Source organism: Salmo salar, chromosome ssa02 (genome assembly GCF_905237065.1).
Source record: "Salmo salar chromosome ssa02, Ssal_v3.1, whole genome shotgun sequence".
NCBI classification, from domain to species: domain Eukaryota; kingdom Metazoa; phylum Chordata; class Actinopteri; order Salmoniformes; family Salmonidae; genus Salmo; species Salmo salar.
In genome coordinates, this window is record NC_059443.1 from 54,957,710 (window position 1) to 54,972,489 (window position 14,780).

The 14,780-nt window shown below is 44.6% G+C and overlaps 1 protein-coding gene across 1 annotated transcript; it reads right to left on the reverse strand.

The window, feature by feature from the left end:
* Positions 1 to 398: 398 nt before the first annotated feature.
* On the reverse strand, positions 399 to 13,375 carry LOC100380664 (cytoglobin-2). The gene is made up of 3 exons (XM_014177063.2): positions 12,826 to 13,375; positions 2,870 to 3,101; positions 399 to 2,601 (listed from the first exon to the last, which is right to left on the reverse strand). Exons 1-3 carry the CDS (start codon positions 12,981 to 12,983, stop codon positions 2,437 to 2,439), a joined length of 555 nt encoding a protein of 184 aa, XP_014032538.1. The 5' UTR covers positions 12,984 to 13,375; the 3' UTR covers positions 399 to 2,436.
* Between the last annotated feature and the right edge of the window lie 1,405 nt (positions 13,376 to 14,780).

The window sequence follows — 14,780 nt, forward strand, 5'->3', positions numbered from 1 at the left end:
ATCTGGGACCAGGCTACTTCTCTTAGACTGGCACTCTAAGACCTGTAAGACCTGGGGCGTTAGACTAGTAACTGAAAGGTTGCAAGTTCAAATCCCTGAGCTGACAAGGTACAAATCTGTTGTTCTTCCCCTGAACAGGCAGTTAACCCACTGTTCCTAGGCTGTCATAGAAAATAAGAATTTGTTCTTAACTGACTTGCCTAGTTAAATGAAAGTTAAAAAAAATTGAGAACTGAGTAGAATTGACAAACTCTATTTAATTCATAGGAAATTCTGCACAGTCTTGGATAGTCAACACATATTCTCTTGGCAGATATATTCCATACACATTCAAATACATAAAACCTACAGTATATGGTCACACATTCAAAGACAGTCCAAACACCCTGAAGCAAGTGTAGGTAATTATCACTTTATTGATAGTCATTGATAGTTAATTTCACCAGGTCTGCAAAGCTACAAGTCTGTAGTAGGCTGTGCAAACATGCTAAGCACAAAACCACTCCCACTCCCCCAGTCAACAAATGTATATAATCATAGTTATATAAAGTATTCCAAATACATATACAGATAATTATTTTGTTTTATATATTTAGAAAAATATAAAGTCCAAGCTTTAAAACTCACTGACAAAAAAAACAATAATTCACAACAAGAAGTCCCAGATGTAGTATATGGTGTGTGTGTGTGTGTGTGTGTGTGTGCGTGCGTGCCTGTGTGTTCACGAGAGTGTCAGGGAGGAAAACTCTGCAGATGGAGGGTAAGAGCTTACAGCTGAAGGGAGAAAAAAAGATTATGCAGCCATTTTGTGAATTATGGGTGACATGTTTAATAAAACAACCTGTCGGGGCAGCTCACGCCCAACACAAATACTCCTCCACCCCGAGCTACTCAGAGGAACAGAGGAGGCTGACCTCTAACGGGTTTGTACTCAAGATCTGATGTGAAATGTTTTGCTAACAGTGTGAGACTGGTGAGTGTATTGTACTGAAGGTGTAATGGGAGAGATAATTTATTATAGACAACAACTTCTACAGTAATCCACCTCATTTCCTCTCATCTACAGCCACTGGTCTCTTGCTGAATGAGTTTGTCATATTGTATTAGCTCGACTTCCTGTGGCGGTTATTTATCAGCCATATAAGCCTACTGTATATTCTTGATCTTGTAACTTTACTGCTGGCCTCCAAAGGAACAACAAAGGAGAAGGCAGTAGAATATGAGTAGAATTATATTATTAGCCAAATAGCCATGGTAGCAAAGCAGATAGAGGGACGTTTTCTCTCAGCATTTGGCCAGAGGAAAGAAAGGATGAGAGAGTAGGGGAGATATTTGATGAATGATCAGAAGAGGAAGAGCGGAGCCACATTACTTCCTCATTAATGGTAAATGACAAAGCTGAGAGGGACCAGAGCGCAGGAGTTACCATCAGAGACACAGAGGAGATTGGATCTAAACTGACATTCAAAATCCATTTGTAGTGTATTCAGGGGAAAAGTCGGGAGCAGGGCTCCAACTTGTGGTATCGTATTGTACATGCCAACCCAACATGGTTTAAACTGTACCAAAGTGTCTAGAACTGTTGGTAGGGTTGTAGAGTGCTTAGTATACCAGATATGGTCGATATGAATATTTTTCCTTACCCTAGTGGTTCAGAGGTGAAAGATACACTGATGCTGCTTCAAAGGGTCCGTTGTATTTCCAGAGACCTCCGGAGTCAGTTTCTTAAACCCTTAATGGAGAGTTTAATGAGGAAATGTAAACCAAGTAAATGCTCCGTAAATATTAGCATATGGGTGGTCAAAGTCGGCAGAGTGGTGTATGTGTGTGTTTGTGTGTGTGCTCGTGCATGCATGCTTATAAAGTCGGAGATGACACCTTAACAGTGGTCTGTCAGCCTGTGGCTTTATCCCATCACTTTGAAACTGTTTATACATTTAAATAGCCATTTGCCGTATGGACAGGGTGTTAGCAGATGGGTGTGTTTGTATAGTGCATGAGATGGGCATGGAAAGAGACAGGGTGTGTTTGGGAATCCAAAGTGGCATACTTTCAGTGAGCAACAAAACTCCCTAAAATGGAGTCCTTAGTTCCCTTGAAAACATTGGAGATTTACAATACTACAATGAGTGTTGGATGAGGGTATAAGAGAATACACACGCTCACTTACTGTACGCTATACAGACAACACCTCAGGGGCTATACAGACAACACCTCCGGGGCTATACAGACAACACCTCCGGGGCTATACAGACAACACCTCAGGGGCTATACAGACAACACCTCAGGGGCTAAACAGACAACACCTCAGGGGCTATTCAGTAAAGTACACACAATGAGTCAGCAGGGAGAGGGGAAAGACTCCCCCAAAAGTTGAACACAAAAAGATACTCTATGAACAGTCTCAGCCCTAAAAATCTCCCCTGCTATCGCCCCTCACACTGCCGAGCTGGAGAGCTGCACCCAGCCAACCTCTGTGTAGGCGCCCGTCACATGCCAGTACACCGCCCCCATCAGTTTGGTCCACACCATTTGCACTTCTGCCGTGAAGAATTCTGGGAAGTCCTCCGAGAACACCTCCAGCATTACACCACACAGGATCTGAGAGATGGAGAAAGGCAGGAAGTGAGATAAACAATGAGGAGAAAGGTGAGAGGAAGAGGATGGCAAGATGTATAGAAAAATAAAAATTGCTAGATGAAAAAAAGAGAGTAAAAATAGAGGAGAGCAATCTCATCTAACAAAAGCACCCTCAAAGCCTTTCCAGTTGGCCTCAACTTGAAACAGAGCAACGCAACTTCAGTCCTCTCCACTCAAAACCTTTCAGAGGGACATTATGGACCATTAACACAGACAGCCACGCCCTCACCTTAAAGTACATAGGCTCCACCTTGTGTTTGACAGCATGCGCCTTGCCCACCAGAGCCAGAACAGAGGACACTTTCTCTGGGTCGTGGAGGTTCTCCACCACCTTGTTGATGGCGCCCATCACCTGGCGGGCGTGGTGCCTCAGCTGGACACTGCGCTCCATCTCCTCTGGGTCATCCATGTCCTGAAACTGGCTGAAGTACTGCTTGGCCGATGGGAAGTTCACAAAGAACCTGGAGGACAGAAGAGCAATACCATTCTTACTCTGTGATTTTCCTGGAACTTCTGGTGAAAAGGTTTATATATGGCTCTGGGTAGAAGTTAGTGTCATAATATCATAATACCCTCAGAACAACCATGCAATTAAACAATATCAGGGGAAGTCCAAGAAACTGGGGGACAAAAGAGTCAGGGTTAGAGTTAGTACTGAGCCATGATGGTACAAGCACAACTTATGTGGATATCATCCATGCTGGTTTCAAATGTTCCAGGACATTGATATTCTAATTAGACAATAACACTCTTATTCGAATGTCCTCATAATCCTCCCAGAGCAAACCAGAAGATATCAACATACCTACAGGCAATCAAATGATGTCAGTGTAAAAATGAGGGATGAAGAATATGTCCGTTTAGACCCTGGGCAAAAGTCACTGAAATTACTGAAGTTACTGAAATCGGTACTAGTGGGGAATATGTACGCTTCATAACATTTATTCGAAGCATTCAAGCTTGAAGATTTCTGAATCTACTCATTGAACGGATGCCCTGTGGCCATGCGTTACAAAATAAATTCTGGAGATATTATTGCTCATTGTATGTGTGACCTAGAGCTAATGAAAACTACCCAAAGTTTTCAAAATGCACAATGTGCCTCGAGTTGTAATAAGCCGCTTAACATAGCCTCAACTGCATCTCGGTGATTGGGTTTACTTACACTTGTCACGACTTGGGCTTACGACTCAAGTGTTTACGCCCTGCGAGTGGAGTGTGCGGCTGGCTCACTTCTCATGATTTCTCATGTCTACTTGGAGCCTTGGAGAATCTGCTCAGGGCACCACCAACACGCAACACGGGGTGATTGGCAGGCGGGAACGGTAAAGTGGTGCTGATGAGGCGAGGAGCGTTAAGATCGTTACGTTTCTTTGAGTGTAATTAGAGGCAGGTGCTGCTGGGGACCGAAGGAGCGAGACTGTTGGCAGTCGATGTTCCTCTCGGAGCATTTCACCCATGGTCACTGTGCGTAGGATGTTTCCTCTGCCTAAATGCTTTGGAATTGATTATGAGCCACATAACAATACCTGCCATACACAGCGATAAAGGATGCAAAAAACTCAATGTCCTGTGACTGCTTTGTCATCCACAAAGGTGACAGTAGATACCAGCCTCTATGTGAGCCTTGCATGTCCTAAAGTGCTTTTGTCAAGACCTTCCCTCCCTAGTCATAGATACTGTATATCCTGCAGAACGACACACTTGTCCTGAACGGAAAAGAATGGAACTTCAAAAGGAAGAGCACCTCTCTGAGGATTACTGGACTTCACACAGAGGGTGTTATGACTGATGTGTGTGCCGTCTATGGACTAGTTTGAACTGCAAGTTATTTTAGGGCCATACAGTAAAGCCCATTCTCCAACCACCCTATGAAATGTAAGCTGAGAGAATGGGAATGGCCCGGCTTTGTTTTGATTGAGGTCTACATTTTGCACATCACCACCACCAAGACTGACCACATCAGGCCACCTCAATTAGTGGCTATGTATTTTTGACGATAAGACTATAATGAAGTTTCCACAAGCTTACAAGGCAGTGCACTGCTCGTACAAGGAGATATACGGGGGATATTTTTAGATTTTTGACTCTGTTCTCACCCTTTCTGGTGAAAGCTCAGCATGCTTTATATGTAAACAAATGAACACTTGAAACACACATACACACATACACTCTCGTCTTGTTTCACCCCTGACCCAATTTGACTCATGTAAGTGCTTTACACCAATGCGGCTGAATGGGTACGAGGGTTTAGTTATTCAGCGTTGGTTAGGTTTGGCCCCTGGCAGCAGTGCTACACTACACTGCATCTCCGCAGATCCAGTGAAAAGCTATGCTACGCTATGCTAAAGAGGTGCCTGCTTGCTGTAGCTGTCCCCAAGCCAAGCTCTCCCAGCTGTCGCTGCTTCACTTTGTCTTTGAAACAACAAGGGACACTAGCTTGTTGTTCCTTGCAGATAAACATGAAAGTCCCTAGAGCTTTGTGAGGAAAGGACTTTTTCTCTTTGAAGTCAGAAATGAAGGACTTTTTTTGTATACCTCGCCAATCCTCTTTAGGGCCCCCTTTATAGGTACAAGAGTATTGTGCGATAAACTGTAAAATATACAAACAGTGTATATCCACTTTTATATCTGCATGTATATTTCTACATCTCGTATCTCTATAATGCAAGACTGTTAAAACATTTGGCCTGAAACCCTAACCCAGCCAGAACCAGAGAGTGAGAGTGGAGTGTCTGGAGTGTCAAAGATGTTCTCACACTGAATTCCCCCAACCTGTCGCTGCATTTAAATGAAGTCATCAAAGCAGCATCATTAGTGGTTTGTTAGTCACATTCTAATTAGTCTTGAAGGGTTCTTTTCGGAAAGGCAACACGCTTTCGAGTACTGAGAAAAACAACCTTGACTAACTCGAGCGAGCATTAGACACAGCACAGAGAAGTAGTTTCTCTTTACGGTCATTCAAAGCACTTCATGAAATCAAATCGAGTCTCGACTCCTCGGTCCTCAAGATGGACCACTTTGGAGAACTCCATATCCATCATGCTAGTATCAGAAGCATCAAGTCACAGCCTAATACTATTGTTCGATGTTTGGTGATTTCATTGAGCTGCCATTTGTTTACAGTACTCGAGATGGCCGGAGGTGGTCTTCTCACGGGTGAAATTGCATTTGTGCGCATTGATGATGACCTTAGCCCAGGCTATCGTCACTGTCTATTCTTTCCAACCATCCAAGCAGAAGGATAGAAATGCAAATAGCTAAGTATTCACATGGCGAACCATGGAAGTCAACCGAACCGTGGAAGGCTTTGACCCAGTATCCATCCACTCTTCAATGTGCTTTCAGGATAGCTATTAGACCATTATCCATTCCACACAGATGACCTGCTTACTCGGGCCATCTGCTTGTTAATAGGAGCAGGCCAATTAGTGGGTACAGTGATGTCTCCGTTTCCCTGAATCGGAGGGATGTTAGGGAGTGTGACATACAGTACCAGTCAAAAGTCTGGACACACCTACTCACCTAAGGGTTTTTCTTTATTTGTACTATTTTCTACATTGTAGAATAATAGTGAAGACATCAGAATTATGAAATAACACATATGGAATCATGTAGTAACCAAAAAAGTGTTAAATAAATCTAAATATATTTTAGATTTGAGATTCTTCAAAGTAGCCACCCTTTGCCTTGATGACAGCTTTGCACACTCTTGGCATTCTCTCAACCAGTTTCACCTGGAATGCTTTTCCAACAGTCTTGAAGAAGTTCCCACATATGCTGAGCACTTGTTGGCTGCTTTTCTTTCACTCCGTGGTCCATCTCATCCCAAACCATCTCAATTGGTTGAGGTCGGGTGATTGTGGAGGCCAGGTCATCTGATGCAGGACTCCATAACTCTCCTTCTTGGTCAAATAGCCCTTACACAGCCTGGAGGTGTGTTGGGTCATTGTCCAGTTGAAAAACAAATGATAGTCCCACTAAGCGCAAATCAGATGGGATGGCAGAATGCTGTGCTAGCTATGCTGATTAAGTGTGCCTTGAATGATCAAATCAAATCAAAGTTTATTTGTCACTTGCGCCGAATACAACAGGTGTAGACCTTACAGTGAAATGCTTACTTACAGGCTCTAACCAATAGTGCAAAAAAGGTATTAGGTCAACAATAGGTCAGTAAAGAAATAAAACAACAGTAAAAAGACAGTGAAAATAACAGTGGCGAGGCCATATACAGTAGCAAAGCTATAAAAGTAGCGAGGCTACATACAGACACCGGTTAGTCAGGCTGATTGAGGTAGTATGTACATGTAGATATGGTTAAAGTGACTATGCATATATGATGAACAGAGAGTAGCAGTAGTGTAAAAGAGGGGTTGGTGGGTGGTGGGTGGCGGGTGGCGGGACACAATGCCGATAGCCCGGCCCTCCCTGTGGCTCAGTTGGTAGAGGATGGTGTTTGCAACGCCAGCATGGTGTGTACAACGCCAGGGTTGTGGGTTCGATTCCCACGGGGGACCAGTACAAAAAAATATATATATAAAAAAAATTAAAATAAAGAAAAAAAAATGTAAAGAAATGTATGCACTCACTACTGTAAGTCGCTCTGGATAAGAGCGTCTGCTAAATGACTAAAATGTAAAAATGTAGCCAATGTGCGTGAGCACTTGTTGGTCGGCCCAATTGAGGTAGTATGTACATGAATGTATAGTTAAAGTGACTATGCATATATGATAAACAGAGAGTAGCAGCAGCGTAAAAGAGGGGTTGGGGGGGCACACAATGCAAATAGTCCGGGTAGCCATTTGATTACCTGCTCAGGAATCTTATGGCTTGGGGGTAAAAACTGTTGAGAAGCCTTTTTGTCCTAGACTTGGCACTCCGGTAATGCTTGCCATGCGGTAGTAGAGAGAACAGTCTATGACTGGGGTGGCTGGGGTCTTTTACAATTTTTAGGGCCTTCCTCTGACACCGCCTGGTGTAGAGGTCCTGGATGGCAGGCAGCTTAGCCCCAGTGATGTACTGGGCCGTACGCACTACCCTCTGTAGTGCCTTGTGGTCGGAGGCCGAGCAATTGCCGTACCAGGCAGTGCTGCAACCAGTCAGGATGCTCTCGATGTTGCAGCTGTAGAACGTTTTGAGGATCTCAGGACCCATGCCAAATCTTTTTAGTTTCCTGAGGGGGAATAGGCTTTGTCGTACCCTCTTCACGACTGTCTTGGTGTGTTTCTACCATTCTAGTTTGTTGTTGATGTGGACACCAAGGAACTTGAAGCTCTCAACCTGCTCCACTACAGCCTCATCGATGAGAATGGGGGCATGCTCAGTCCTCCTTTTCCTGTAATCCACAATCATCTCCTTCGTCTTGGTTATGTTGAGGGATAGGTTGTTATTCTTACACCACCCAGCCAGGTCTCTGACCTCCTCCCTATAGGCTGTCTTGTCATTGTCGGTGATCAGGACTACCACTGTTGTGTCGTCTGCAAACTTAATGATGGTGTTAGAGTCGTGCCTGGTCATGCAGTCGTGGGAGAACAGGGAGTACAGGAGGGGACTGAGTACGCACCCCTGGGGAGCTCCACTGTTGAGGATCAGCGTGGCAGATGTGTTGCTACCTACCCTCACCACCTGGGGGCGGCCCGTCAGCAAGTCCAGGATCCAGTTGCAGAGGGAGGTGTTTAGTCCCAGGATCCTTAGCTTAGTGATGAGCTTTGAGAGCACTATGGTGTTGAACGCTGAGCTGTAGTCAATGAATAGCATTCTCACATAAATGTTCCTTCTGTCCAGGTGGGAAAGGGCAGTGTGGAGTGCAATAGAGATTGTATCATCTGTGGATCTGTTTGGGCGGTATGCAAATCGGGGTGGGTCTAGGGAATCTGGGATAATGGTGTTGATGTGAGCCATTATCAGCCTTTCAAAGCACTTCATGGCTACGGACGTGAGTGCTACGGGTCTGTAGTCATTTAGGCAGGTTGTCTTTGTGTTCTTGGGCACAGGGACTATGGTGGTCTGCTTGAAACATGTTGGTATTACAGACTCAATCAGGGACATGTTGAAAATGCTAGTGAAGACACCTGCCAGCTGGTCAGCACATGCCCGGAGCACACGTCCTGGTAATCCGTCTAGCCCCGCAGCCTTGTGTATGTTGACCTGTTTAAAGGTCTTACTCACGTCGGCTACGGAGAGCGTGATGACAATGAATTTTAACCTGTTGGGGGTAGGGGGCAGTATTTGCACGGCCGGATAAAAAACGTACCCGATTTAATCTGGTTATTACTACTGCCCAGAAACTAGAATATGCATATAATTATTGGCTTTGGATAGAAAACACCCTAAAGTTTCTAAAACTGTTTGAATGGTGTCTGTGAGTATAACAGAACTCATATGGCAGGCAAAAACCTGAGAAGATTCCTTACAGGAAGTGACCTATCTGACAAGTTCTTGTTCTTCTTGGCTCTCTTTAATGAAAACTGAGGATCTTTGCTGTAACGTGACACTTCCTACGGCTCCCATAGGCTCTCAGAAGGCGGGAAAAAGCTGAATGATGTAATTCCAGCCACTGGCTGAAAAACATTAGCGCTTTTGGTAAGTGCTCTATCAGAGGACAATGGGACGGAGGCGCGTGCACGAGTCGACCCCATGTTTTTATTTTCTCTCTCTTTGAACCTAAACACGCTTTCCCGGTCGGAATATTATCGCTTTTTTACGAGAAAAATGGCATAAAAATTGATTTTAAACAGCGGTTGACATGCTTGGAAGTACGGTAATGGAATATTTAGAATTTTTTGTCACGAAATGCGTCGTGCGCGTCACCCTTCTTTACCATTCGGATAGTGTCTTGAACGCAACGAACAAAACAGAGGATATTTGAACATAACTATGGATTATTTTGAACCAAACCAAAATTTGTTATTGAAGTAGAAGTCCTGGGAGTGCATTCTGACGAAGAACAGCAAAGGTAATACAATTTTTCTTATAGTAAATCTGACTTTGGTGAGGGCTAAACTTGGTGGGTGTGTAAATAGCTAGCCCTGTGATGCCGGGCTATCTACTTAGAATATTGCAAAATGTGCTTTCACCGAAAAGCTATTTTAAAATCGGACATATCGAGTGCATAGAGGAGTTCTGTATCTATAATTCTTAAAATAATTGTTATGCTTTTTGTGAACGTTTATCGTGAGTAATTTAGTAAATTCACCGGAAGTTTGTGGGGGGTATGCTAGTTCTGAACGTCACATGCTAATGTAAAAAGCTGTTTTTTGATATAAATATGAACTTGATTGAACAAAACATGCATGTATTGTATAACATAATGTCCTAGGGTTGTCATCTGATGAAGATCATCAAAGGTTAGTGCTGCATTTAGCTGTGGTTTGGGTTTATGTGACATTATATGCTAGCTTGAAAAATGGGTGTCTGATTATTTCTGGCTGGGTACTCTGCTGACATAATCTAATGTTTTGCTTTCGTTGTAAAGCCTTTTTGAAATCGGACAGTGTGGTTAGATTAACGAGAGTCTTGTCTTTAAAATGGTGTAAAATAGTCATATGTTTGAGAAATTGAAGTAATAGCATTTCTAAGGTATTTGAATAACGCGCCACGGGATTCAACTGGCTGTTGAGTAGGTGGGACGATTTCATCCCGCCGACCCTAGAGAGGTTAAATAAATCACTGAGAGTGTCACCAGCAAAGCACCCCCACACCATCACACCTCCTCCTCCATGCTTTACGGTGGGAACCACACATGCGGAGATCATCCGTTCACCTACTCTGCGTTTCACAAAGACACGCCGGTTGGAACCAGAAATCTCAAATTTGGACTCATCAGGCCAAAGGACAGATTTCTCATGTTTCTTAGCCCAAGCAAGTATATTCTTCTTGTTGGTGTCCTTTAGTATTGTTTTTTTGCAGCAATTCGACCATGAAGGCCTGATTCACACAGTTTCCTCTGAACAGCTGATGTTGAGATGTGTCTGTTACTTGAACTCTAGGTTTTTCTTTCCTGTGGTGGTCCTCATGAGAGCCAGTTTCATCATAGCGCTTGATGGTTTTTGCGATAAAAGTTGTTGAAATGTTCCGTATTGACTGACCTTCATGTCTTAAAGTAATGATGGACTGTCGTTTCTCTTTGCTTATTTGATGTGTTCTTGCCATAATATGAACTTGGTCTTTTACCAAATAGGGCTATCTTCTGTATACCACCCCTACCTTGTCACAACACAACTGATTGGCTCAAATGCGTTAAGGAAAGAAATTCCACAAATTCACTTTTAACAAGGCTAATTGAAATGCATTCCAGGTGACTACCTCATGAAGCTGGTTGAGAGAATGCCAAAAGTGTGCAAAGCTGTCATCAAGGCAAATGGTGGCTACTTTGAAGAATCTCAAATATAAAATATATTTTAATTTGTTTAACACTTTTCTGGTTACTACATGATTCCATATGTATTCTTACATAGTTGTGATGTCTTCACTATTATTCTACAATGTAGAAAATAATAAAAATTAAGAAAAACCCTTGAATGAGTAGGTGTGTCCAGACCTTTGACTGGTACTGTATGTGCAGATGAGAGGCTTTGCACTCAGGAGGATCATCAGACCCAGCAGAGCATTCAAGCCTGGGCATGTCAAGAGAGCCTGTGATCTTGATGTCAAGGGACAGAGAGAAATGAAAGATAGAAAGAAAGAGACATAAGGAATAGAGAATGGGAGGGAGACTGAGGAAAGCGAGAGAGAATAGGAGGGAGAAGGATAGTGAGAAAGAAAGTGAGGGAGAGAGAGAGAGGAACAGATATGGAGAACGAGAGAGAGACCGAGAGGGAGAGTTGAGAGAGACAGTGAAGTGCCAAAGCTTGTTGCTGTTACCCACAGATAAGAACGCCACACACATGCACATATGTACACACGCACACACACACACACACACACACACACACACACACACACACACACACACACACACACACACACACACACACACACACACACACACACACACACACACAGAGAGAGAGACAACTCTACACACTCTCTGTCCTCAGAGCTTTCCCTAAGGGACTATCTTGTCGCTCCGACCCAAAATCAGAGCACATCACTGCCTTAGCGACGCCAGATTGTCCGTTTTAACGAGCCCTCTCGGCGTTCCATGTGGAACACTGAGACAACACTGAGACAACACTGGGACAACACTGAGACAACACTGAGACAAAAGTCAAACGCATCCCAGCTCAATCAGACAGCGACTCTTTATTCAGATGCATAGCCTCAGCATTAATACCGACACACACATACAAAGTGACAGACAACTTGTAATATTATAATTCCAATAAATAAAGAATAATAAGCAGTCATCAATGTGCCACAGAAAGGTACCTGCTAAACTGCTGGTTCAGGTTTAGAGTGAAAATGTGACAGGTAAAAGATGTAAAATAAGTGTAAAGCACCAACTGAACAGCTAGGACAGGAATGTCTACCTCAGACAGGGGGACATTTAAGCAGAAACATGTGCTCTCCCTCAATTATAGTGTCTTACAAAAATATCTGTAGAATGAAGAGGGCTTCTGAGAAATTGCTTTTTAATGAGGACAGAAGTGAGTGAATGAGAGCAGAATAGTCTATGTGTGTGTGTGGTCTGTGCAGTGTGGACTCAATCTCCCTGCCTTTTCCAGAGCCTGCTGTGGGCTTTTATAGAAATGCATAAGCCCCCCTCCAATCTGCACAAATCTATGGAAAACACACATCCAGCGGTGCTCAGCTGCTGTAAACATCAGTGGAAATCTGTGTCTATATGTTGGTCAAGTCTAGTCCTCATTTACCCCAATCACAACTTTTCTGCCCAAACTTTTCTATACCTGATAAGATGCTGTACATGAGAACGTAATTTTTTAATTGTACTCCACTAAAATTGCAGACCCCCAGCCCCATCTCTGAGGGACCCCCCCCACCCATGCCATCCGGCCCCACCAGCTACACAAACCTTATGAGGACCCCCTGATACTTCACGTACCTTATGGGGACCACCAGCCGCAAAACTATGAGGACTCTAAGCCCCACATACTTAATGAGGACCATCAGCCCAAATGTGCCTTAGGAGGACCTCCAGCCCCACCACAATGGCGACCAACAGTCCCATCACTATGGAGATCAACAGCCCCACCACTATGAGGACCCACACACCTGACCACATACCTTATGAGGACCGACACGCCCACGTCCTCGCAGTTCTCGTAGACGTGTACCCAGGTGTTCTGGATGATCTCCCGCTCGGCATCGGTCAGCGGCTCGGCCCGCTCAGGCCGCTCCCCATGCTCCATCGTCTCTCCTCCTACGTCTCTCGGCGACTCCATCCGAGACGACCTCCGCCGCAGCAGCTCGGAGGCTCCCGCCAGCAGCGAGCGGGGGAGGTAGGGAGTGAGGGAGGGGGGGAGGGAGAGGGAGAGCTGTGAACCCACGGCGACGGAGACGGAGGGATGGAGGAGACAGACGGAGCAGCCTTGTACGCTACCCACCCCCCACCCAAACCTCCCCTCTCTCCCTTTGCTCTCCTCTCCTCCAAAACTTGTCCTCCACTGTTAATACCACTTATTTTTTTTATTCCCCTCACTCTTTCTCTCTTCCTCCGTTTCTTTGTTTCTTTCCTTCTCTGGTACGGGAGCTCTCTTCTCTCTGACCTTCTGTGTTTGTGAGGACCTGATGGAATGACGGAGGGAGTGGGAGAGAGAGGTGGAGAGAAAAGAGAGGGGGTGGGGAGAAATAGAGAGAGGGGGTAGAATAGATAGCATCTAGGATCTCTGTATTGTCCTCCCGCCTCCCTCTCACACACTCTCCTATCTCTCCCTCCTTCCCCCTCTCTTTCTCTCTCTCTCTCTCTCGCTTTCATTTTGTCTACCTAATGTGCGGAGACACGCAAACACACGCATGGACACACATGTACGCACACACATGCACGCGCACACACATAGACACGCACACACTCCTCACAACTGTTTTCATAGAGCGATGCCTCTGTCTCCATCCCTGGGAGGGCACAGAGAGACAGGCAGACAAACAAGTGTGAGGAAAGTGTATGTGCACGCGCGTGCATGTTTGTGCATACGTTTGTGTGTGTGTGTGTGTGTGTGTGTGTGCGTGCGTGCGTGCGTTTGCATGTGTGCGCACATTAGGTATACAAAATTAAAGAGAGAAAGAGAGGGGAGAGATAGGAGAGTGTGTGAGAGGGAGGCGGGAGGACAATACAGAGATCCTAGATGCTCTCTATTCTACCCCCTCTCTCTATCTCTCCCCACCCCCTCTCTTTTCTCTCCACCCCTCTCTCCCACTCCCTCCGCCATTCCATCAGGTCCTCACAAACGCAGAAGTTCAGAGAGAAGACAGCTCCCGTACCAGAGAAGGAAAGAAACAAACACATTGAGAAAGAGAGAAAGAGTGTTTGCGTGCATGTGCGCGCGTGGTGGGGTTCTGTGTTGTCTCATGAGAGAGCTTGTATAAACTGTGACAGAAAAAGCTATAGGAAGCCTCTGTCTTTCCACAGGCTCTCACAGGACATTGTGCCTGACAGTTTGACAGGTAAAGGAGATCAAAGAGAGAGAGAGTAAAAAAGAGAAGTTACCATTTGCGTTCAGGCTATTGAGAAAGTTATGAAATAAATAATGGAGGCCAAGAACTAAGTGTAAAATATGAATTACATTATCTGTCATAGAGTATTTACATCTCACGGATTGAATTGTATTGGATGTAGGATTCATAAAACATCTTGATGAAACCATTCAAAAGTAAATTCAACAAAAGTCTTGGAACGTCTGGTTTGAAATTACCCTTTGATTTGTGCAGTGCAGACAGACCAACACAAGAAGATTGAAGAAAGCTGCTACTGAAGGGGTCAATTTGTGTTGAAAATGCCACATTTGACATTCGCTCGGTGGCTCGCTACAGCCAGAGGAGACGGTTAACAAACTGCTGGCTAGAAGAGAAAAGGAGGCTACGGTGACAGTTTTATTGTGCCATGGAGGCGATAGAAAAAGCCTGCCTGCCGTTGAGACAGAGCTGTCACAGCATTTGAAAGATGACAGATTTCTGTACAAAGTGTGGCACCCGTCAACACTAAACTGAATTGCACACTAATGTCTGTCAGACGTTCCACGTGT

What these genes read in the sequence shown, in the direction of transcription:
- LOC100380664 (XM_014177063.2), bottom strand. Translation starts at nt 12,983, where the DNA reads ATGGAGTCGCCGAGAGACGTAGGAGGAGAGACGATGGAGCATGGGGAG. An exon ending in GGCGTGTCGGTCCTCATAAG is followed by an intron (nt 3,102 to 12,825) that starts GTATGTGGTCAG and finishes TCTGTCCTCCAG; the next exon opens with GTTCTTTGTGAACTTCCCAT. An exon ending in TGGAGCCTATGTACTTTAAG is followed by an intron (nt 2,602 to 2,869) that starts GTGAGGGCGTGG and finishes TCCATCTCTCAG; the next exon opens with ATCCTGTGTGGTGTAATGCT.